This window comes from Erinaceus europaeus, chromosome 23, assembly GCF_950295315.1.
Source record: "Erinaceus europaeus chromosome 23, mEriEur2.1, whole genome shotgun sequence".
NCBI lineage: Eukaryota > Metazoa > Chordata > Mammalia > Eulipotyphla > Erinaceidae > Erinaceus > Erinaceus europaeus.
Window position 1 is genome coordinate 4,308,937 of NC_080184.1, and position 23,611 is coordinate 4,332,547.

The 23,611-nt window shown below is 39.1% G+C and overlaps 1 protein-coding gene across 1 annotated transcript in view; it reads left to right on the top strand.

Moving 5' to 3' along the window:
• LOC103128151 (vomeronasal type-2 receptor 116-like) overlaps positions 1–19,785 on the top strand; it is a 33,846-nt gene extending 14,061 nt beyond the window's left edge. Inside the window, exons 4-8 of the mRNA XM_060182247.1 lie at positions 1,107–1,398; positions 6,559–7,359; positions 9,051–9,278; positions 10,440–10,560; positions 18,623–19,785. Of these exons, the coding sequence (XP_060038230.1) occupies positions 1,107–1,398; positions 6,559–7,359; positions 9,051–9,278; positions 10,440–10,560; positions 18,623–19,545 (2,365 nt within the window). The 3' untranslated portion in view covers positions 19,546–19,785. The remainder of the gene's footprint in view (positions 1–1,106; positions 1,399–6,558; positions 7,360–9,050; positions 9,279–10,439; positions 10,561–18,622) is intronic.
• The last annotated feature ends 3,826 nt before the right edge of the window (positions 19,786–23,611 follow it).

The window sequence follows — 23,611 nt, forward strand, 5'->3', positions numbered from 1 at the left end:
GTGAAATCTCCGTAGCTTTTTTTTTCATGTCTTTACTTATTTCACTAGGTTAAGTCACCTGCAGTTCCATCCTTTATTATTTTTTTTTCTCAAAAAGGATTCGATATCTTTAGTGATTACAGAGTAGTGTCCCATGAACAAAATAACCCATACCTTATTTAGCCAATTATATACTAATGGGCATTTAGGCTGCTTCCACTTTTTGGCAATTGTAAATAGTGCAGGTATCACTACATATAAGGGTGCATATGTCCCTTTAATAGTGTTCATTTTATTTTATTTTTGGCAACTATGGATACAGACACAAAGTGCAATTACGTGTGGGTCTGACTTCCCATTTGGATGTGTGTTTTAATATAAACAGTATGATGTATGAATTAAAATTCACTACATTATAATGTAATCAGAGGCAGCAGCAACGCTGTTCGGTAACACCTTGACCAAAATATTTTAAATATAGGAGACATAATAATAAAATATCTACAACACAGATTACCAAAAGTGAGTTAATATTTTTGTATGCCAGAAATTGAAAATAGTTTGCATTTACTATTTTGTGGAGGGGCTCATCTGCTTGATCACACATGTTACAGTGCACAAGGACCCAGGTTTGAGTCCCTGGTGCCCACCTATGGGGGGGGAAGCTTCAGAAGTGGTGAAGCAGGGTTGCAGGTGTCTCTTGGTCTCTCACTCTCTCTATCTCTCTCCTTCCCTCTCAATTTATGACTATTTCTATCAAATAAATAAATAAATAAAGATAATATTCTGTGGAGATTTTAAGTGCTCATGAATGTTTAATTAACTATCAGTCTCTGATAGCTTAAAAGATATCTCTGAGTTAAGAACTTAAAAAATTTTTTTAAATCTTTATTCATTTTTTTGGATAGAGACAGCCAGAAATTGAGAGGAAGGGGAGGATAGGGAGACAGAGAGACACCTGAAGCCCTGCATCACCACTTGAGAAGCTTTCCCCCTGCAGGTGGGGAGTGGGGACTTGAACTTGGGAAATGGCGTACTGTAACACGCATGCTCAACCAGATGCGCCACCACCCAACCCCGAGTTCAATAACTTCATCATTGTCTCTCATGCTGTGTTTTCCATTCAGGTGGCAGTTAAACAATTATCATTACGTTCTGGCCTTTCTCTTTGCCATTGAAGAGATCAACAAGGACCCCCGTCTGCTCCCTAATTTGACACTCGGTTTCAATCTCTATAATGCCTTTAATAAAAATGACAAGCCTTTGGAGAACATCTTCTTTTGGTTCTCAGGAGGGAATCAGACTGTCCCTAATTATAGATGTCAGAAACAAAGCAAATCTGCCGCCATTATTGCAGGAACCACACCAGAATTCTCATCAAATATTTCACCACTTTTGGAACTCTACAAAATTCCACAGGTAAGAGAGTTTTACATTCGATGTATATAGTTGAAAACTCCCAATTGGCCTTTCTTATCCCTTATGAAAAGAAAAAAAAATGTGTATGTTCAGAATCGAGAGAAAATATCTCTGATAATTCTACTATGGAATTCTTTTTAATGTTTACTTATTCATCTTTTTATATATATGTTTTATTTTTCCCTTTTGTTGCCCTTGTTGTTTAACATTGTTGTGGTTATTGGTATTGTTGTTATTGGATAGGACAGAGAGAAATGGAGAGAGGAGGGGAAGACAGAGAGGCAGAGGAGAAAGACAGACACCTGCAAACCTGTTTGACCTCCTGTGAAGCGACTCCTCTACAGGTGGGCAGCCAGGACTCCAGCCAGGATCCTTTCCCCAGTCCTTGTGCTTTGTGCCACATGCACTTAACCCGCTGTGCCACATGCACTTAACCTGCTGCGTCACGGCCTGACTCCCTATTTATTCATCTTTATAAGAAGAGAGAAAGCAAAATCACTGCCTAACTCCAGAATATGCAGAATTCATCTTTTTCTGTGTGTGTAAGAGTGCGTTGGCATTCTATTCAGTAATCTTTTTGAATGTCAAGTTCTTCTTTTATTATCTTTATTTATTTATTGGACTGAGATAGCCAGAAATAGAGAGGAAGGGGGAGATGAAGAGATAGGGAGAGAGACAGAGAGACACCTGCAACACTGCTTCACCACTTGTGAAGCTTTTCCTCTGCAGGTGGGGACTGGGGGGCTTCAACCCGGGTCCACGCACATTGTAACATGTACACTCAACCTGGTGCACCATCACCCGGCCCCTACTCAGTATTTTTTTGTAATTATACAGTACAGAGTTATCAACTACAGTCATCACATATTTTAGTCTCTCAAGCCTTTTTCATCTTATTACGTAAAGCTTGTACCTTTTTGCCAAACTTTCCCTATTTTCCCGCTTCCCAACTGCTGGCAACTATTTTTCTATCTCTGTTTCTATGAGATCTCCTTTTTCTTCTCCTTCTTCTCCTTCTCCTTCTCCTTCTCCTTCTCCTTCTCCTTCTTCTTCTTCTTCTTCTTCTTCTTCTTCTTCTTCTTCTTCTTCTCTTCTTCTTCTTCTTTTGATTTCACAAATAACGATATTTTGCAGAATTTCATTCCACCCCAACTTATTTCAATAAGGAAATGCCCTCAAGTTCCATCCATGCTGTCATAAGTGCCAGAGCTTCCTTCTCTCCCACACATAGTACTTATTGCATGTGGAACAGAATTCATAGCTTCATTATTCTTTCTGCAAGAAGCTTATTTCTTGGGTGCTGTGACTAATGCTGCTATCAGCATGGTAGTGTGATTATCTCTTTGATAGGTTGCTTTCCTTTAGTTTGAATATACAGATGTATGTCCCAGAAGTAGTATTGTTGGAACATGTTATTGTTTTTAATTTTTTAATAGTTTTATTACAGTTTGAATAGAATTTATATCAAGTTACATTCCCATAAGCAATGCACAGCAATTCCTTTTCCCCAAATCCTCACCAATACTTGTTATTGGCTTTTTTGGTGGTGGCCATTCTAACAGGAATTAGGTACATATATTCAGCAAAAATTAAATGTTAATAGAATTCAGGTTTAAGACTTCAGTATTCAGGGTCTGGGCACTGGTGTACCTTCCTGAATACACACATTACCAAACACAGGGATACAAGTTCAAGCACACCATTATCCACCACAAGGGGTGAAGCTTCCCAAGTAGTAGAGCATTGCTGCAGCTTGTCTGTTTCTCTCTCCTTTTATTTTTCCCTACTTTTCTCTGTCTCTAAAAAAGAATAAAAAGAAGAAGATGGAGGATCAGAAGGAGAAGAAAAGAAGACAAGGAAGAAGAAGACAAGAAGAAGAAGAAGAAGAAGAAGAAGAAGAAGAAGAAGAAGAAGAAGAAGAAGAAGAAGAAGAAGAAAAGGAGGAAGAAGTATAAGAAAAAGAAGAAGAAAAAGAAGAAGTAAAGAAGAAGAGGATGAAGAAGAAGAAGAAAGGAAGAAGAGGTCGAAGAAGAAGAAGAAGAAGAAGAAGAAGAAGAAGAAGAAGAAGAAGAAGAAGAAGAAGAAGAAGAAGAAGAAGAAGAAGAAGGGGAAGGGGAAGGGGAAGGGGAAGGGGAAGGAGTAGAAGAAAGAAGGAGAAGGAGAATAAGAAAAAGACAGTAAGGGAGAAAGAAATGGAAAAAAGATTTAAAAAATTGAATTGGTTGTGCAGACTGTCATGCCCCAGCAATAATCCTGATGGCAAAAATGAAGTGTTGACATTTTGTGTTATTGATTAAAGAAGATACCAGATAAGCTAACATTCAATTGCTAATACATTAGAAACAGGAAAAAAAATCTATATTTAAGGGGCAAAATGGTGGTTCATCTGGTTGAACACAAACATTGCGATGTGCAGTGGTCCTGGTTCAAGCTCCAGGTAGGTCCACACCTGCATGGAGCTAGCTTCACACCCCACGGGACTACTGGAGACCTTGGAATGTATTAACCCAAGCCCTGTATACTGAAAATAAGCCAGTTCCTTTGCCATTGGATTATGGCATTATCACTGAGAAGAAGGATAAAAATAAATGGGCCAACATACTCTACCTCTAAAAGAAGATGAGTCCTGAAATTAGTGCAGCCTAGAATGTTCCTCACCATGACCACAAAATATGGAGTTCTGGTGGTGGGAATCATGTGGAAATGTACCACTCTTATCTTGTAGTTTTGTCAATATTTCCGTTTTATTAATTAAAATTAAAAAATAATAAATGAGATAGATTTAGATTTAAAGATAGATTTAGATTTAAAGTTAAACCGAGAAGAAACAAGAAGCACTCATTTATCTCTCTATTAATAGTACTTTCCATTCCTGAATGCTTACCTTTTTATAAAAACATATCCACAGCAAAGAGAACTGACCATTATAGACTGTAAGCTTTCCAGAGTGTGTCTAGAAGTCAGTAACTGGCCTATGTTGATATCCAAATAGATAGTCATCTTGCTTCAGTCTGCACAGTCAGAACTATCTCTATGAATTCAGTGATCTTTAACTACATTTAAACCACTGTTGACATACCCTCTCTGACAGCATCTACAGATAAATTTTCTGAGAGTTCTAAATGAACACATGCAGCTTGACATCTGAGATTGCACTTCTAACTTACTCAATTCGAGATATGTTCTAACTAGGAGACTATTGATGATAAAATTCAAGAGAATGCTTGCTCAGGGTTGTTAATTCTGGAAATATTTTTTTTCTTTCAAATTGAGATGACAGATTATATTATTTAATACAAAAAATGCTAATAGGGTGGGTGGTGGTGCACTATGAATCCACTGCTCCCGGAGACCATTTATTAAGTTTGTTGCCTTTGTTGTTATTGTTGTTATTATTATTATTGTTGTTGCTGTTGTTGGACAGGACAGAGAGAAACTTAGGAGGGAAAGACATAGAGGGGGAGAGAAATACAGACCTGCTTCACTGCTTGTGATGAGAAATCTTCTGAGAGCTTGATGATTCTGCTTCTGTCAGTCCATGTCTTTCTTTTCCTGCTAACTTGCAATATTTTCATCTTGTCCTTGTTTTGGGATAGTTTTACTCTGATATGCTTTCATTCACATGTATTAAGATTCACAAATATGGGTGTTTGTTCCATTTCCTGGATGTCTGTAATTTCAACATTACTCAGCTGTGAAAAGTTTCTGCTATGATCTCTTTAAATGTGTTCTCTGCTTCTTTACCCCTTTCTTCTTCTTCTCCTTCTTCTTCTTCTTCTTCTTCTTCTTCTTCTTCTTCTTCTCCTTCTCCTTCTCCTTCTCCTTCTCCTTCTCCTTCTCCTTCTCCTTCTCCTTCTCCTTCTCCTTCTCCTTCTCCTTCTCCTTCTCCTTCTCCTTCTTCTTCTTCTTCTTCTTCTTCTTCTTCTTCTTCTTCTTCTTCTCCTTATTCAAGGATCTGAATGACTCTCACTTTTGTCCTTCTTACAGAGAATCATTTCCTTTTCCTGAGTCTTCTCTAGAAGATTTACATTTATGAGGCTGTTTAACTTTTTATCATGATTTCCTCGTCTCAACCTAATTTAGTCTACTTCCTAGCCTGCTATCTGAGTCAGAACTGCATTCAACGTCTACCTTACACTGTATTGCTCCTTTTTCACTTGTTCCTTCATTTATTTGCTCCTTTTTCACTTGTTCCTTCATTTATTACCACTTTCAGTTTGTAGTTCTTCTACTGTGTCTGTAATTTTTGGTGAAATGATCTCTGAATTCTTGAGTACGTTCAGCATCTTAAGTTTAGATTCTTTTATTGCTTTCATAATAAGTTTTCTTAAATTCTATCTCTGACATTTTACCAGATCTATTTTTATAGGTTTAACTAAGAGTTTATTGTAAATACTTATGGCGATCTCAATGTTTTAATTTAACAGTGATTACTGGATATAGTGGGGTCACATTGTCTTCATAAACCACATGGAGTAAGGATAAAATATGCCATCCAACTACTGAATCTAATACTTGGACAATGCCATCATCATTTCTTCTTGAAAATGCACACATTAAAATGTCAGGCATGGAAAAATACTCATTTGGATAGTGTCCTGTGCTGCCATGTGCATGACAGTGTTGACTCAGAATCCCACCACATCAAATGAAACTTTGATGCTTTAGTCTCTTTCATTCTCATCTTCTTTTACTTTATCTAAAAATATTTTATTTTTTATTAGTGATTTAATAATGATAAACAAGATAATATAATGTTGGATAAGAGGGCTACAGAGGGCTACAATTCCATATAATTCTCACCACCAGTGTTCCATATCCCATTGGAAGTTTCCTTATTCTTTATCCCTCTGGAAGTATGGACCCAAGTTCTTTATGGGGTGCAGAAGGTGGAAGGATGGTCTGGCTTCTGTAATTGCTTCTTCACTAGACATGGGGATTGACATGTCTATTCATATTTCCATCCTATTTCTATTTTACTCTAGTGGGGTAGGGTTATGAGGAGGTGGGATTCAAGGACACCACATCCCAACCACCAGCTGTTCTGTTTATATCTCCTCTTGATTAAATCTTATGTTTATATATTTTTCCACTACCAGGCAGAAAATTTCAGTTTTATTAGTCATAATGAAAATCAGAATGTTTGTGTTTCTTGTTTAGGTCACTTATGGACCATATCATTCTTTACTGAGTGACAAAGATCAGTTCCCATCACTCTATCAAATGGCTGCTAAAGACAACTTCCTGACACATGGACTGGTTTTGCTATTCTTGCATTTTGACTGGACTTGGGTGGGAATCGTTGTTTCTGATGATATAAACAGTTATAAATTTGTCTCAATGTTGGAGGCAGAGATGTTGAAAAAATATATATGTGCTGTCTTTATGCTGACATTACCTACCTCATGGATATGGAATGACAATTTAGATGTTGAAAAAATACCTCTCCTGGCTGATCATGAAAAAGTAAATGTCTCTGTAGTGCATGGTGATTCTGAAATTATTATGGGTATATACTTCTATCGAAGAACCTTTGAACTTTTAGGTAAGATGTGGGTTATAGCCACAGAGTCATATATTGACTTGCATAGGGTGAAGCATATAATGGACTTTTTCCATGGAAGTCTCTCATTTTTACCGCAGAAGAGAGAAGTGCCTGGTTTTGAAGACTTTATTAAAACATTCAACCCTTCAAAATATCCAGAAGATTTTTATTTAGAGAAATTTTGGCTTGACACATTTGAATGTTCATTTTCTGGGTCACTATGTAGAAAATTCAAAGACTGTCTGCCAAATATTTCCCTAGAGTTTATACCAGGAAATACAATCATGCCTGAATCCAGCTATATTGTCTACAATGCTGTGCATATAGTAACCAGAGCCCTCCACGAGATGTTTCAGGAGGAAACAGAAACAGGATTGACAAGAGATGCAAACATCCCAATGCTTCTCTCTTGGCAGGTTAGTCCCCAGGATCTGCACTGACAGACAGTACATTCTAGACATTCATATTGAAATGTAGCAAATACTAATGAATGTATTTCATAACCAACATCGTCTCCTAAAAATAAAAGGAGAATTTATTTATATCATATGTAGCTTATGACTAATTCTAGAATATCTTCCTGGAAAATCCTGTCTTCAAAAAATTTCAGGGTATTGATATCATTACACAATGAAATTTCATTTAATACCATTTTTCTCTTGATAAGGAGAAAATAAATCCTGAATGACATTTATTAGAATAACCTTACTTAAGGACCTGCTTTTAAAAATTTACTTATTTTCCCTTTTATGCCTTTTTTAATGTTGTTGTAGTTATTGTTATTATTGATGTCATCTTTGTTAGGTAGGACAGAGAGAAATGGAGAGAGGAGGGGAAGACAGAGAGGAGGAAAGAAAGACACATGCAGATTTGCTTCACAGCAACTCCTCTGCAGGTGGGGATGCAGGGGGCTCGAACTGGCGCTTAACCCACTGTTCTCCAGCCCAACTCCCAGGACGTGCTTTTATTTATAATCTCTACTTAAACTCATTGCTTTTAAGAGTATTCCAATAATGCTAAGTTATTAATACAAATAATATATACTTACTCTTTCTCATTAAGGGGTCTTTATGACTCTGGAATGATATTTTTAGATGAGGAGATAGAGGCAAATCTGATAGATAAGTAGATGATACACAGATAGATTAGATAGTAGATGATAGATAGACAGGTGCTAGATGGATGATAGATAATAGATAGATGACAAGTAATAGATCAATAGAAGATAGGGGATAGTTAGATGATAGATATATAGATAGATGTGTGATAAGTAGATAGATAGATAGATAGATAGATAGATAGATAGATGATAGATAAATAAAGAAGCTTCCTCCAATGAATTCAGGATCAGGATCAAATATGGGACACATTCAGACAGAGCAGACACACAATGCAAGGAAGAAATTTTGTCAGCATTAAATTCATGTATTTTAAAGTAATAGAGATTATTTCAAATATAAACAAAAGTTCCATAGCAAATAACTCATGACAAAATATAGACCAACAAAACATAGATCAAATCAGTTTTCTGGTATCATAAACTAAGACTTCTTTGAAGACTACAGTATGAGCCCTTTGCATAATTTTATTTAAAGCATGCAAAATTGTGGCAGATTGGGTTATGGTTCATTTCAGTATATATAATACTATTTATAGTGCATGTAGAATTTATAAAGTGTCTATATTGCCCCCTTTAGTGAGAAAGGACTAGCCTGACCAGATGTCATTGGTCTGTCTTGTACAAATGTCCATGTATCAGCAAAACTATAGGAAATATTATAATTTAATTAATTGATTTCTAAATTTATTTTATGGCTAGAGAATTGATTTTCTCACTGGGCCACTGACGGCCATCCAGACAGAACTGAAACCTGGTACTGCTCAGTGGTTTGTCCAGTAAAAAGGTGGAGTCACTGTGTAGGCATGGGTCCGCTGCAATAACCCTAGTGACAAGAAAAAAAATAATTAAGTAAGTAAATAAATAATAAACAAACAACTATTATTACAAAGAACATTTAAGTTTGGGGGGAAGGATGTGTTGATAGGCATGGGACCTCAATCTGTAATTTGAACACACTTTTCATTGATAAATTTACTTTTCCTCCAGCTTCACTTATTTCTCAGAAACATCCAGTTTACTAACAGCATTGAGGAACACATATCCTTGGAAGACCAAAGAAAGTCAGTAAAACGATACGATATCCTGAACACTGTGTCATTTCCTGCAGCTCATGACTTCCTAGTTAAGGTGGGAGAGTTTGTCATCAATGGTCAAAATAACCAAACCTTGGTCCTCAATAAAGAGGCCATAGAATGGCCTATTGAACTGGAAAAGGTACAGTAACATTTCATTTCTACTTATGGACATAATGGAAACATCTAAATAGAGTCCTAACATGAGATAGAGTGTTCACACTTCTGATTTATAACTAACATCATTTTTACAGTGTAATGTACTGAGTGCATACTATTTTAATAGTCCTTCACATTTTTTAAATTTTAGATAAAGTTTACACCATTTATTTTTATTTTTTATTTAAAAGATAGAGAAGGCAAAAGGGCAGTGATAAAGGATGACAAAGCAACATGCTATCCAAGTCAGAAATGTCACTGGCATTCCTTATATTTTAAATGCTTACTTACATTATGTAAGGGGCATGTGTTAGGTTTTCCTGTAATGCCAGCAAAACGTAGACTGAGACCTGACTCTTACTACATTGGAGGGAGTTACCATGCTCTACTATCTCTCTCTGTCTCTCTACTTGAAAAAAAAACAGCTTTGAGTGGTGAAGTCTGGGTAATGACAAAGTACCAATGAAGTATTACTACTTTTTCTTCTTAATGTCAGCAGAGGCGGTATAATAGGGTAAGAGGTTAACAGGAGAGGCATCAAGAAATACAAGCAAAGTCCCCGGTATTCCAGAACTGGGAAAATAAATATTTTAAGGAGAATGGGGAAAGTTCTATGCAGTCTTAGAGTTTGAGAAGGAAGTAGATAATTATGATAACCAACTTATTTGGGAGCTTGGTTTACTTTGAAAATCCCGTGGTTAGAATTGACAATATTATACTTGACCTCACCATGACTTAAGTCATTTAATGCTATTTACTATTTAGATACTGACAGGACCAGATCATTCTGACCCATCTAGCCTATGCCATACATACATATTTCCCCCAAAAGGTGTACATGATCAACAACAACAACAACAAAGTGCTCAACATCACTAATTATCAGAGTAATGAAAATCAAAAGCTTTGATTTTCTGAACTTTCCTGGAAATGATGAAATAAATACTAAGAATTCCAGCTAGCTCTACAAGATTGATTTTTGGACATCAGTTCTATTATATATATATATATATATATATATATATATTTCACAATACTGGACTGCATGCCACTCTTAAAGTCTTGTAGATGATATATTTGTGATATCTGTTTATTCCACAATACAAAAGGAATGTTCCGACAGACTTTCCCTTTTCTACCTTAGCCTCCCATATCAGTGTGTACACAGAAGTGTGGTCCAGGATTCAAGAAAGTTATACAGGCTAAGGCAATCTGCTGCTTTGAATGTGTCTTTTGTCTGACAGGGGAGATTTCAAATACACAAGGTAGGAAAACTTATCAATGCTCACTTGTTACTTCAATGAAAAGCAAAAGCTGGATATTGGCTTCTATTATATCAGTGGACTCCACCAATGATAACATGTTCACGTAGCCAGTTACACCACCTCATGGCCCTCTGCATCCCACAAATTGCTTAAAGCTTTATTTCCCTATTTTAACTTATTAAAAAATGTATTTATTTATTCCCTTTTGTAGCCCTCATTTTTTTATTGTAGTAGTAATTCTTCTTGTTGTTATTGATGTTGTCATTGTTGGACAAGACAGAGAGAAATGGAGAGAGGAGCGGAAGACAGAGAGGGGGAGAGAAAGATAGACACCTACAGACCTATTTCACCACCTGTGAAGCGACTCCCCCTCCCCACCAGTGGGGAGCCAGGGTCTCAAAGCAGGATCCTAGACCTATTTTTTTTTTTTATTTAAGAAAGGAGATTTTAACAAAACTGTAGGATAGGAGGGGTAAAATTCCACACAATTCCCGCCACCCAATCTCCATATCCCATCCCCTCCCCAATAGCTTTCCCATTCTTTATCCCTCTGGGAGCATGGACTCGGGGTTCTTGTGGGTTGCAGAAGGTGGAAGGTCTGCCTTCTGTCATTGCTTCCCACTGAACATGGGCGTTGACTGGTCGATCCATACTCCCAGTCTGCCTCTCTCTTTCCCTAGTAGGGTGGGGCTCTGGGGAAGCTGAGCTCCAGGACATATTGGTGGGGTCTTCAGTCCAGAGAAACCTGCCGGCATCTTGAGGGCATCTGGAACCTGGTGGTTGAAAAGAGAGTTAACATACAAAGCCAAACAAATTGTTGAGCTATCATGGACTGAATGGTTGCAATAGTGGAGAAGAAGTGTTGGGGGCGAGTGGTACTCATTGCAAACTCAAGTGTACGTCTGTTTCAGGTATATATTTTGCCCTAGTTTATGAATAATTGTGTACATATGCTCTATCTCACAGAACCTGGTCTATATCTAGGTTTTGGGACTTTGTTAAAAATTGAACCACCTCGGATGGAATTAGAGAATACTATGAAAGGAAATGTCTCACCTGAGTAATGAAGCTGAAGGGTTTTGATTCCACACCTGAAGTGCCAGGACACAGACTGAGATGAAGCATGTTGAGTTAGCAATTGTTGCATTGATTGGGTTGTGATCGGCAGATGCAATATTATTTTATATGAATTGGGAGAGGCATGTGGGAAAGTGGTCCCTACACTAAGGTTCCAGGACTGGGAGGAAATATAGGTTCTATAGTGGAAATGTGAGGTTCCTGCTGTCGTCATAGTATTCAAAAAGACAATGGATAGTTATTGTTATCATCACATTATTTGGTAATTGGGTTAAATTTGAAAAATCCCTTTGTTAGGGTTTGCTGTATATATCCAGTATCCTGTATATAGCTGTGCCACCAGTTGCTTCTTATTTACTTGGTCTAGGCTTTTGAGAGAATCTGCATATCAAAGACACAGCCTATATACTAAAAAGACTCAGTCTGTATTTTAAAAACTTCGAGACATATAATCAATTTTCCCTCATATTAAATAGTGATTTATATGACTACACTTTAATAGGAGTGTACATAAACACCATTCCCACCACCAAAAAACTGTGTCCAATCCCACACATCCACCCCAACCACCAGCCCCGCCTGCCCAGGAATCTGCATGTCTGCCTTCCTATTCACCACAGGGCTTTTACTTTGGTGCCCTACTTTCAATTTAGTCAGATCCTGCTTTTAGATTCCCTTTCTGATCTTCTTAGTCAACGTCTGTTGATGAGTGGGATCATCCCATACTCATCTTTATCTTTCTGACTTAGCTCACTTAACATAATTCCTTCTAGCTCTGTCTAAGATGGGCCAGAGAAAGTGGATTCATTGTTCTTAATAGCTACATAGTATTCCATTGTGTATATATACCACAGCTTTCTCAGCCACTCATCTGTTTTTGGGCACCTGGGTTGCTTCCAGGTTTTAGCTATTATGAATTGTGCTGCTATGAACATAGGAGTACACACATCTTTTTGGTTGGGTGTTATGGAGTCCTTGGGGTATATCCCCAGGAGAGGAATTACTGGATCATATGGAAGTTCCATGTCTAGCCTTGTGAGAGTTCTACAGACTGCTCTCCACAGGGGCTGAACCAATTTACATTCCCACCAGCTATGCAAAAGAGTTCCTCTGTCCCCAAAGCCTCTCCAGCATTTGTTGCTGCAGCATTTTTGATGTATGGCATTCTCACAGGGGTGAGATGGTATCTCAGTGTTGTCTTTATTTGAATTTCTCTGACAATCAGCGAACTGGAGCAATTTTTCATGTGTTTGTAAACCTTTTGGAACTCTTCTGTAGTGAATGTTATGTTCATATCCTCTGCCCATTTTTGGATGGGGTCATTTGCTATTTTGTTGCTAAGTATGCTGAGCTCATTATATGTTTTGGTGATTAGTCTCTTGTCTGATGTATGTCATGTGAAGATCTTCTCCCATTCTGTGAGGGGTCTCTTTGTTTGTGTGACAGTTTCTTGGGCTATGCAGAAGCTTTTCAATTTGATGTAGTCCCATTGGTTTGTTTTTGCTTTAGTCTTCCTTGCAGTTGATTTTTTCATCAAAGATATCCTTGAGGTTAGGTGGGAAAGTGTTTTACCAATGTTTTCCTCTAAGTATTTAATTGTTTCTAGTCTAACATCCAGGTCTTTTATCCATTTGGAATTGAATTTTGTTTCTAGCGAGATAAAGTGGTTCAATATCATTCTTCTGCATGTTACAACCCAGTTTTCCCAGCACCATTTGTTGAAGAGAGCCTCCTTCTTCCATGTAATACTTTGGACCCCCTTATCAAAGATTAGATGTGCATAGGTGTGGGGATTTATTTCTGGGCTTTCAATTCTGTTCCACTGGTCTGTATGCCTATTTTTGTTTGAGTACCATGTTGTTTTGATGATGAAGGCTTTATAATATAGTTTGGGATCTGGGAGTGTGATGCCTCCATTTCTGTTTCTTTTCCTCAAGAAGGTTTTGGAAAGTCTAGGTGTTTTCTGGTTTCAGATAAATGATTGTAGTTTTTGTTCTATTCTCTTAAAGAAGGTTGGTGGCACTTTGATGGGTATCGCATTAAATTTGTATATGGCTCTGGGGAGAATATTCATTTTAATGATATTTATTCTTCCAATCCATGACCATGGGATGTCTGTTTATTTCTTGTTATCAGTTTCTATTTCCTTGAAGCGCCTCATAGTTTTCAGTATACAAGTCTTTCACTTCTTTGGTCAGCTTTATTCCTAGGTATTTTATTGATTTTGCGCAACAGTGAATGGGAGTGATATCGGATGTCTTATTCTTCAGATTTAGTGTTTGCATAACGAAATGCCACTGATTTTTGAACATTGATTTTGTAGTCTGACACCTTGCTATATTGCCTAATAACTTTCAGTAGTTTTCTGCTGGATTCTTTAGGTTTTTCTATGTATACGATCGTATCATCTGCAAATAGTGAGAGCTTGACTTCTTCCCTTCCAATCTGTATTCCTTTGATTTCCTTCTCTTGCCTGATTGCTATGGCAAGAACTTCCAATACTATGTTGAAGAGTAATGGTGATAGTGGGCAGCCCTGTCAAGTCCCCGATTTGAGGGGGAATGCTTTCAGCTTCTAACCATTGAGTATGATGTTGGCTGTAGGTTTGCTATATATGGATTCCACTATCTTGAGGAATTTCCTGTCTATTCCCATTTTTTTAGTTTTGAGCATGAATGGGAGTTAGATTTTGTCAAAGCTTTCTCTGCATTTATTGAGATAATCATGTGGTTTTCGGCTTTGCTTTTATTGATGTGGTAAATGACATTGATTGACTTGCAGATGTTGAACCACCCTTGCATTCCTGGGATGAATCCCACTGGATTCATGCAAATCTACTATCTACTGTATATTCTAGGGGTAGCAAGAGGAGAAAGGCAAGTAGAGCAGAGATACACACAGAGAGAGTCCACACTGAGTCAGATTTCTTCCCCAAAATAATTCACAAATGTGTATCAGTGAATTCAGAAAGCCAAAGAAGAAAGGATGACAATAATGAGGAAAAGAAAGAAAAGAAGAAAGATAAGAAAAAGAACAGTAACAAAACAGCAGTGAAAGGGAAGAGTTTATTATAATAATAATTATTATTATTTAATTAGCTAGGAGGAGGGAGAAGGGGGAGAGTTGGTAGGGGAGGTAGAAAGAGTGAAACAAGTTCCTCTAGCAATGGCTAAGACAGCTGGTCGCCTAGCTATGGAAAATACACTAAGAGTTAATTCTGGTCCAACTGATGGAGGGGGCGGAGGAGATATACCTATATATAGTATTAATAATAAAATGAACAGAGTAAAAAACCTGTTCTGCCTTCAGCTTGGATGGCTCCAGATTGCCTCATGTCCCCTGAGTAGAGGCAGCTGATTGTTAAGAATAGAAAACAAACAAAAAAACAAAAATCACCTCTGGCAGTCTTTCTCTTTCTGAGTAAGGTTCTGCCTAGTCAAATATTTGTAGCTCCAATTGGCCAGTTAGAAAGAAAAAGGGCCAAGGGTTTCAGAAAGGAACAGGATTGGAATTGAAATGAACACCTGGTGAGCCAGGAATATTGGTAAACAAAGAAGCTTAGTGGGGGAGCCTTCTAGGAGCAACACTCTGGCCCCAGGGTCTGATTATGAGGGGTAGGCAGGCGTGCACTTCAGGAATAATAATAGCAATAATAAATTTTCCTTTCTTTTTACTCTATTTTCTAATCCAAATTGAGCTATAGTCACCTCCTTGGTGTCACAGCTATGAACCCATATTCACTGTGCTGCTAAAGGCAAAAAAATCCTACCGTTTCCAGCAGATGCTGTCAGAGCTCAAGCCAATAGCAGCTTCTCCATCATCTTTTTGTCCCCACCCCCTTAAGCCCAAATTTTACTTTCATCTGATTTTTTCTGTCCACTTAGTGAAAAGGGCCTGTATACTTGACTGTTTTATTTTCTATTCATTTATTTTATGATCTTTATTTACTAATTGGGTAGAGAGGTTCAGAAATTGAGAGGGGGTACTGGCAGTAGTGCAATAGGTTAAGTGCACTAGGTACAAAGTGCAAGGACCAGTATAAGGATCCCGGTTAGAGTCCAAGACTCCCCACCTGTAGGGGGGGGTCTCTTCACAAGTGATGAAGTATCTCTGCAGGTGTTTATCTTTTTCTCACCGTCTCTGTCTTCTCAATCACTCTTGATTTCTCTGTGTCCAATCCAACAGCAGTGGCAACAATAACATTAACAACAAGGGCAACAAAATGGGAAAAATGCCCTCCAGGATCAGTGATTCATAGTACAGGCAATAACCCTGGAAGCAAAAAAAAAAAAAAAAAAAATAAGGCAAGAGGGAAGGAGGTGATAGAGAGTGAAAGAGACAGAGCAGAGACACAACTACAGCCCTGCTTACGACTTGCAAAGCTATCTCCCTGCAGGTGTTGACTGGGAGCTTGAACCCAGGTCTTTGTACACTGTAATGTGTGTGCTTAACCAGGTGCACCACCACTGACATCTATATTTTATTTACTTTAATGAGAGAGATGCCAAGAGAAAGACAGAGATAGAAAGAGACCAACCATAAAAACAACAATGAGATTACTGCACTCCTGTGAGACTGTCATATATCAGAAAAAGCAGCAGCAACAGATGCTGGAGCCATTGTGAGGAAAAAGGAACCATCCTGTACTGCTAGTGGGAATGTAAACTGGTCCAACTTATGTGGAGAGAGCAGTGTGGAGAAGTCTCACAAGGTTAGAGATGGACCTACCCTATGACCCTGCAATTCATCTCCTGGGAATATACCCTAAGGTACCAAACGTACCCACCCAAAAAGATCTACGTATACCTATGTTCATAGCAATTTGTAATAGCTAAAAGCTGGAAGCAACCTAGGTGTCCAACAACAGATGAGTGGCTGAGCAAGTTGTGGTCTATTGCACAATGGAATACTACTCAGCTATTAAAAATGGTGATTTCTCCATTTTTAACCCATCTTGGATAGAGCTTGAAGAAATCATGTTAAGTGAAATAAGTAATAAGTCAGAAACAGAAAGATGAATATAGGATGATCTCACTCACAGGCAGAAGTCGAAAAACAAGATGAGAAGAGAAAACACTAAGCAGAACTTGGATTGGAGTTGGTGTGTTGCACCAAAGTAAACGATTCTGGGGTGGGTGGGTGCAGGGGATAGTACAGGTCCTGGAAAAGATGGTGGAGGACCTAGTGGGGGTTGTATTGTTATGTGGAAAGCTGAGAAATGTTATGTATATATGAGCTATTGTATTCACTGTTGAATGGAAAATATTAATCCTCCAATAAAGAAAAAAATGAGAGAAAAAAAGAAGAAAGAAAGATACCAACCAGAGCCCTGCTCAGTTCTGGATTGTTGTGATGTTGAGGATTGAACCTTGGACCTCAGAGCATGAGACATGAAATCTTTTTGCAAAACATTATACTATCTATCCAGGCCCAATGTTTCCACTGAATCAGTTTTTTCCCCTCCAGCAACATTGTTGGGGCTCAGTGCTATCAACTGCTTCTGGAAGCCACATTTTCCCCATTTTATTGGCTAAGACAGAGAGAAATTGAGAGAGGAAGGGAAGATAGAGACAGAGAGAGGAAGACTATACACTTTGGGAAGTGTTCACCCTACAGATGGTTAGCCAGGGGGCTCCAATTGGGATTCTTGCATGGATTCTTGGACTTGTGACAATGTATGCTTAATTTGGTTCACCACTGCCCAGTCCCCTCCATTAAACCATTAACTCTTTAATTCTTACTTTAATTTTACTATCCTACTAGTAAAAAGGCCTTTTCTCCCTGACTTATTCCAAATTCTGATTTTTCTTTTTTGATTTTTTAAATTTTCCCTATTTTAATTGCCTTTTTTATTGTCATTGTAGTTGTTATTGATGTCATCATTGTTGGATAGGACAGAGAGAAATGGAGAGAGGATGGGAAGACAGAGAGGGGGAGAGAAAGACATACACCTGCAGACCTGATTCACTGCCTGTGAAGTGACTCCCCAGCAGGTGGGGAGCCAGAGGCTTGAACCGGGATCCTGACTCCAGTCCTTGTGCTTTGCATCACCTGCACTTTAACCCACTGCACTACCGCCCGACCCCGTTAAAATCTGATTTTTCACTGATGTGAAACTACATCATTCTCTACTCGTGTACTGTAAGTTCTAAACTTCCATGTGTTGTTTTGACGTCTCTGAGTATTATGATGTTGCACGGCCTAGTCAGAAGTTGGCCACTATATGAGGTTGGTGTGAGTAGAAAGGCTTCCCTCCTCAGAGAGCTGTCCTACCATACCAACAAAACTACCTAATGGACTGCATTTTCAAATAGATTATCAAAGTACAAAAAATGTCTTCCTACGCCCAAGGATTTGGTTTTGAACCCTCCATCCACACCTGCAGTGGGGACACCTCACAAGCAGTGCAGCAGGTCTGCAGGTATCTATCTTTGTCTCTATCTTTCCATCCCCACCGGCCCTCTCAGTTTCTCTCTGTCCTATTGGAAAAATAAAGAAAAAAAAATGCCTGCTACTAACTTCATTCTCATATTGAGGCAACTGGGCTACATGAACCCCATATCTTTAAACATTACTGATTTGTATAAAGGGAAGATTTTATTTCTCATCAGAATATTTAAGAACTGCGATACATTTTTTTCTGCAGAAAAATATTTTCTCAGAGATTTAGGATGTTAAATATGCTACTTTCTCTCTTTCAGCATTTGTGTGAATAATAAAAATGAGAACTCTAATTAAACCATAAAGCATTTTAACTCAGAGAATTTCAAATTTGTCTATTATAAACCAGTGTTGACTGTAAAGAACTATTATACATTATCAGTGTCAAAGGTAAATCACATAACCAGAGGATGATCCAATCTAGACTGGCCTTAGACTGAAATTTCTTTTGAAATGTATTTTTGAAATGGATTTAAGGTTATAAACTTTAAAATTATTAAAAATAAATGTTGTGAATAAATACAATTCTTGCTTATCTCTCTAGATGCACAAGACTGTATCCAGTGCTCAGACCAAGAATATTCAAACCAAGAGAGAACACACTGTTTCCCCAAGTTGGTGACCTACTTGTCCATTGAAGATTGCTTGGGGATGGCTCTGGCCTGCACAGCTTTGTGCTTCTCTATCATCACAGTGGTGGTTTTGTGGATCTTTGTGAAGCACCAAGACACCTCCATAGTCAAGGCCAATAACAGGACTCTCAGCTACATCCTGCTCATCTCCCTCCTCCTCTGCTTCCTCTGCTCCTTTCTCTTCATTGGTCGGCCACACCCAGTCACCTGCATCCTCCAGCAAATCACATTTGGACTTGTGTTTACTGTGGCTCTTTCCACTGTGTTGGCAAAAACCATTATTGTGCTGTTGGCATTCAAATCCATGAAGCCAGGAAGAACCATGAGGTGGCTGTTGGCATCAGGGGCTTATAACAATGTCATTCCCATCTGCACTCTTGTCCAAGTGGTTATCTGTGGTATGTGGTTGGGACTGTCTCCCCCCTTCATTGATGTAGACACACACTCTGAGCCCAGGCATCTGCTCATCATTTGTGACAAGGGCTCAGTCGCTGCCTTCTACTGTGTGCTGGGCTACCTGGGCTCCTTGGCCCTGGTCAGCTTCTCCTTGTCCTACCTTGTCCGCAACCTGCCTGATGCCTTCAATGAAGCCAAGTTCTTGACCTTCAGCATGCTGGTGTTCTGCAGCATCTGGGTGACCTTTCTGCCTGTCTACCATGGTGCCCAGGGCAAGCTCACGGTGGCCTTGGAGATCTTCTCCATCTTGGCCTCCAGTGCTGGTCTCCTAGTGTGCATCTTTGCTCCCAAGTGTTACATTATTCTGATTAGACCTGACAAGAACTCTTTGAAATACTTAAAGAGTAAAATGGATCCCAGGAGAAATGCACACACTTAGGTTTATTTTATTTTATTTTATTTTATTTATTCCCTTTTGTTGTCCTTGTTATATTGTTGTAGTTATTTTTGTTGTTGTCATCATTGTTGGATAGGACAGAGAGAAATGGAGAGAGGAGGGGAAGACAGAGAGGAGGAGAGAAAGACAGACACCTGCAGACCTGCTTCACTTCCTGTGAAGTGACTCCCCTGCAGGTGGGGAGCTGGGGCTTGAACTGGGATCCTTATGCCAGTCCTTGTGCTTTGCACCACCTGCGCTTAACCCGCTGTGATACAGCCCGACTCCCCACACTTAGGTTTTTATCCCACATGCCTGTCACAGTCACTGCATTCCTAACAAATCAATCTGATTTTCCATTTCAGTAGTCTCATGTGACTGAAACGACCTGAGTGAGAACTATATATTGATGAGCAACCATTAGAATAATCCAAATATGTGGTTCAATTAAAAACCGCAATAATGGAGGTCAGGCAGTAGTACAGCAGGTTAAGTGCACGTGGCACAAAGTGCAAGGACCAGCCTAAGGATCCCAGTTTGAGCCCCTGGCTCCCCACTTGCAGGGAAGTTCCTTCACAGGCGGTGAAGCAGGTCTGCACGTGTCTATCTTTCTCTTCACCTCTCTGGCTTCCCCTCTTCTCTCCATTTTTCTCTGTGTTATCCAAAAATGAACGAAATCAACAACAATAAATATAACCACAACAACACTACAGCAACAAGGGCAACAAAAGGGGGAAAATGGCCTCCAGGAACAGGGTATTCATGGTGCAGGCACTGAGTCACAACAATAACCCTGGAGGAAAAAAAAGAAAAGAAAAACAAAAAACCGCAATACTAAAACAGTAATCTTCCAATAAAGAGTAAATAAAAGAAAGAAAAACAGAAATACAAACTTTGTGTGACCTACATGATGAATACATGACACTGTCCGCAACCCATTGGCTTCCCAGCTTCTGCACATCTGCTTGCTTCCTGTTTATTATGATTCACTTCCTGCCATTCTAGCCACATTTTGTCCCACTACTACCCACCTTTCAAATGCCTATGGGCCCCACTGTTGTCCCATACATACTGCTGCTCAGTCTGCAGCCAGTGGCATGAACAATCTTCACTCATGACCCCAACTGCACCATCACCTGTGGTCACTTGTGGTGCTGGATGCTCCTCATCCTTGACTAGGTCTACAGGCTGATACTCTGCCCCCCACCTTGCCCCCGGCCACAGGTATAGAGGGTCAAAACTGCCCTCTGTATGGCACCAAAGTAAGAAAGCAGAAGTACACTAGAGTTTGCAGTGAGTACCCTCCCTAACACTTCCTCTCCACTATTCCAAGCTTTGGGTCCATGATTGCTCAACAATTTGTTTGGCTTTGTATGTTAACTCTCTTTTCAGTCATCAGGTTCCAGATGCCACCAGGATGCCGGCCAGGATTCCCTGGACTGAAGACCCCACCAATGTGTCCTGGAGCTCAGCTTCCCCAGAGCCCCACCCTACTAGGGAAAGAGAGAGGCAGACTGGGAGTATGGACCAACCAGTCAACACCCATGTTCAGCGGGGAAGCAATTACAGAAGCCAGACCTTCTACCTTATGCAACCCTCAATGACCCTGGGTCCATGCTCCCAGAGGGATAGAGAATGGGAAAGCTACTGGGGAGGGCGTGGGATATGGAGATTGGGCGGTGGGAATTGTGTGGAATTGTACCCCTCCTACCCTATGGTTTTGTTAATTAATCCTTTCTTAAATAAAAAAAAAACTGCCCTCTGGGAGTCCTTGGGTAACTGCATGTCAGGGGCTATGTGTTCGGAGAAATGAGAATCACAGACACATTCAGCTCCAGGAGAGGCCTCAGAACAGTGGGTGACTCGTTTATTGAAGGAAAAAACAGGCATATATACCCCTAACTTGGGGAGAAAGTTGAAGTAACCATTAACCCAAACGCAGAATAAGACAATACATAGTCACATTTTGACATACATGCTATTTGATCACAATGCTCTCTCATAAATAAACACAGAGATAAACACAGAGGGCTGCACAGAGGAACATGCTGGAGGCATTGTCTTTCTTCTGCAAAGAAGAGACCATACCTGCATGGATAGGACTCTGCCACACACGTCTGGAATCACCCCAAGACATGATACACTGCATGGGGATCTAGAGAAGATGGTTGGATGGAGAAAGATTGAGGGCCTGGAGACACAGTATAGCAGGCTCTAACTTGAAGGCTCTTGTAGAAGGTCTAACATCTCCATGCCCTGCATTTAAAAAATATCTTAACTCTTTTTCAGCCACCAGGTTCTATGCTACCATAATGTCAACCACACTTCCCAGGGCAGAGGACCCCACCATTGTGTCCTGGAACTCCACTTCCCTTGGAGGCAAAAAAAAAAAAAAAAAAAAAAATTCCGACACTTTCAACTCTCTCTTGTCTGTTGTATGGCATTTAAAGATCTCCTCCCATTCTGTGAGAGGTCTCTTGGTTTGGGTATTGGTTTCTTTTGCTGTGCAGAAGCTTTTTAATTTGTTGTAGTTATATAGGGTTATACTTGTCTTAGTCTTCTTTGTAATTGAATTCCTTTCACTGAAGATGTCTTTACAATTTATGCAGGAAAGAGTTCTGCCAATATTTTCCTCTAAGTATCTGATATTTTCTGGTCTAACATCCAAGTCCTTTATCCACTTGGAATTAACTTTTCTGTTTGGTGAAATATAGTGGTTTAATTTCATTCTTCTGCATGTGTCAACCCATTTTTTTCCAACACCATTTATTGAGAGCACTCTGATCTCTGCCATTTAATAGACTGGGCACCTTTGTCAAAGATTAGATGTCCAGAGGTGTTGACATTGTGTCTATTAATGTTCCAGTACCAAGAACTTTTTATTACAATGGCCCTATAATACAACTTGAGATCTGGGAGTGTGATACCTCCAGTTCTGTTCTTTCTCCTCAAGATTGTTTTAGTAATTCTCGGTCTTTTCTGGTTCCAGATAAACATTTGTAGCATTTGTTCTATTCTGCTAAAAATGTGGTTGAGATATTGATGGGGATAGCATTAAATGTTTATATGGTTCTGCGTAGCATATTTACTTCGGTGATGTCAATTCTGCCAACACATGAGCATGGAATATATTTCCACTTCTTTGTGTCTTTTTCAATTTCCTTGAGTAGTGACTCATAATTTTCAGTATACAAGTCTTCCACTTCTTTAGTTAGGTTTAATCCTAGATGTTTTACTATCTTTGTTGCTATAATAAAAGGAATTGATTACTGGATTTCAACTTCTAACTTGATGTATTAGGATGGCTTCTCATTGGGTGCATAGATATTAATAATTGTTAAGTCCTCTTGATTCTGAGCATTAAGTAGTGCCCATCCCTATCTTTTTAAATTTTATTTATTTTAAAGTCTACCATGTCGGGTAAGAGAATAGCTGTTCCTGCCCTTTTTTGTGGTCCATTGGCTTCTATGATAGTTTTCCATCCTTTTATTTTGAGTTTGTGTTTGCCTTTTTGAGTTAGGTAGGTTTTCTGCAGACAGCATATTATTGGGTTGTGTTTTCTGATCCATCTTCCTACTCTGTGTCTTTTAATTGGTGAATTCAGACCATTGAAATTTATTGATATCATTGACTGAAGATATTTTAACACCATTATTGTAGATTTTTAGAGTGTTTTGATATATGACATATTTATGGTGGCCTGACTGGTTATAGGAGACCTTTCACAAGGTCATTCAGGTCAGGCATGGTGATACTTGATTCTTTCAACTGTTGCTTGTCTGAGAAGACATTTATGCCTCCATAAAGTCTGAGTGACAGTCTAGCAGGATAGTAGTCTAGTAGTTTCCAGAACCTGTTCAGGCACCAGATGCTGGGCTAGCTTCACGCGTGGGAGACATATGACCAGGGACTCATGGCTGAGCTGGGATGCAATGCAATGCCATGCTGGCTTTATTCATCTGCATTTATACTCTCCAGGAAGGAAGTGGTAGGATGTCAAAACAGGGTGTGACTAGGAGAGGGGGCGGAGAGAAAAGAGAGTGCAAACTAGTGGGATTAAACCAGTGCC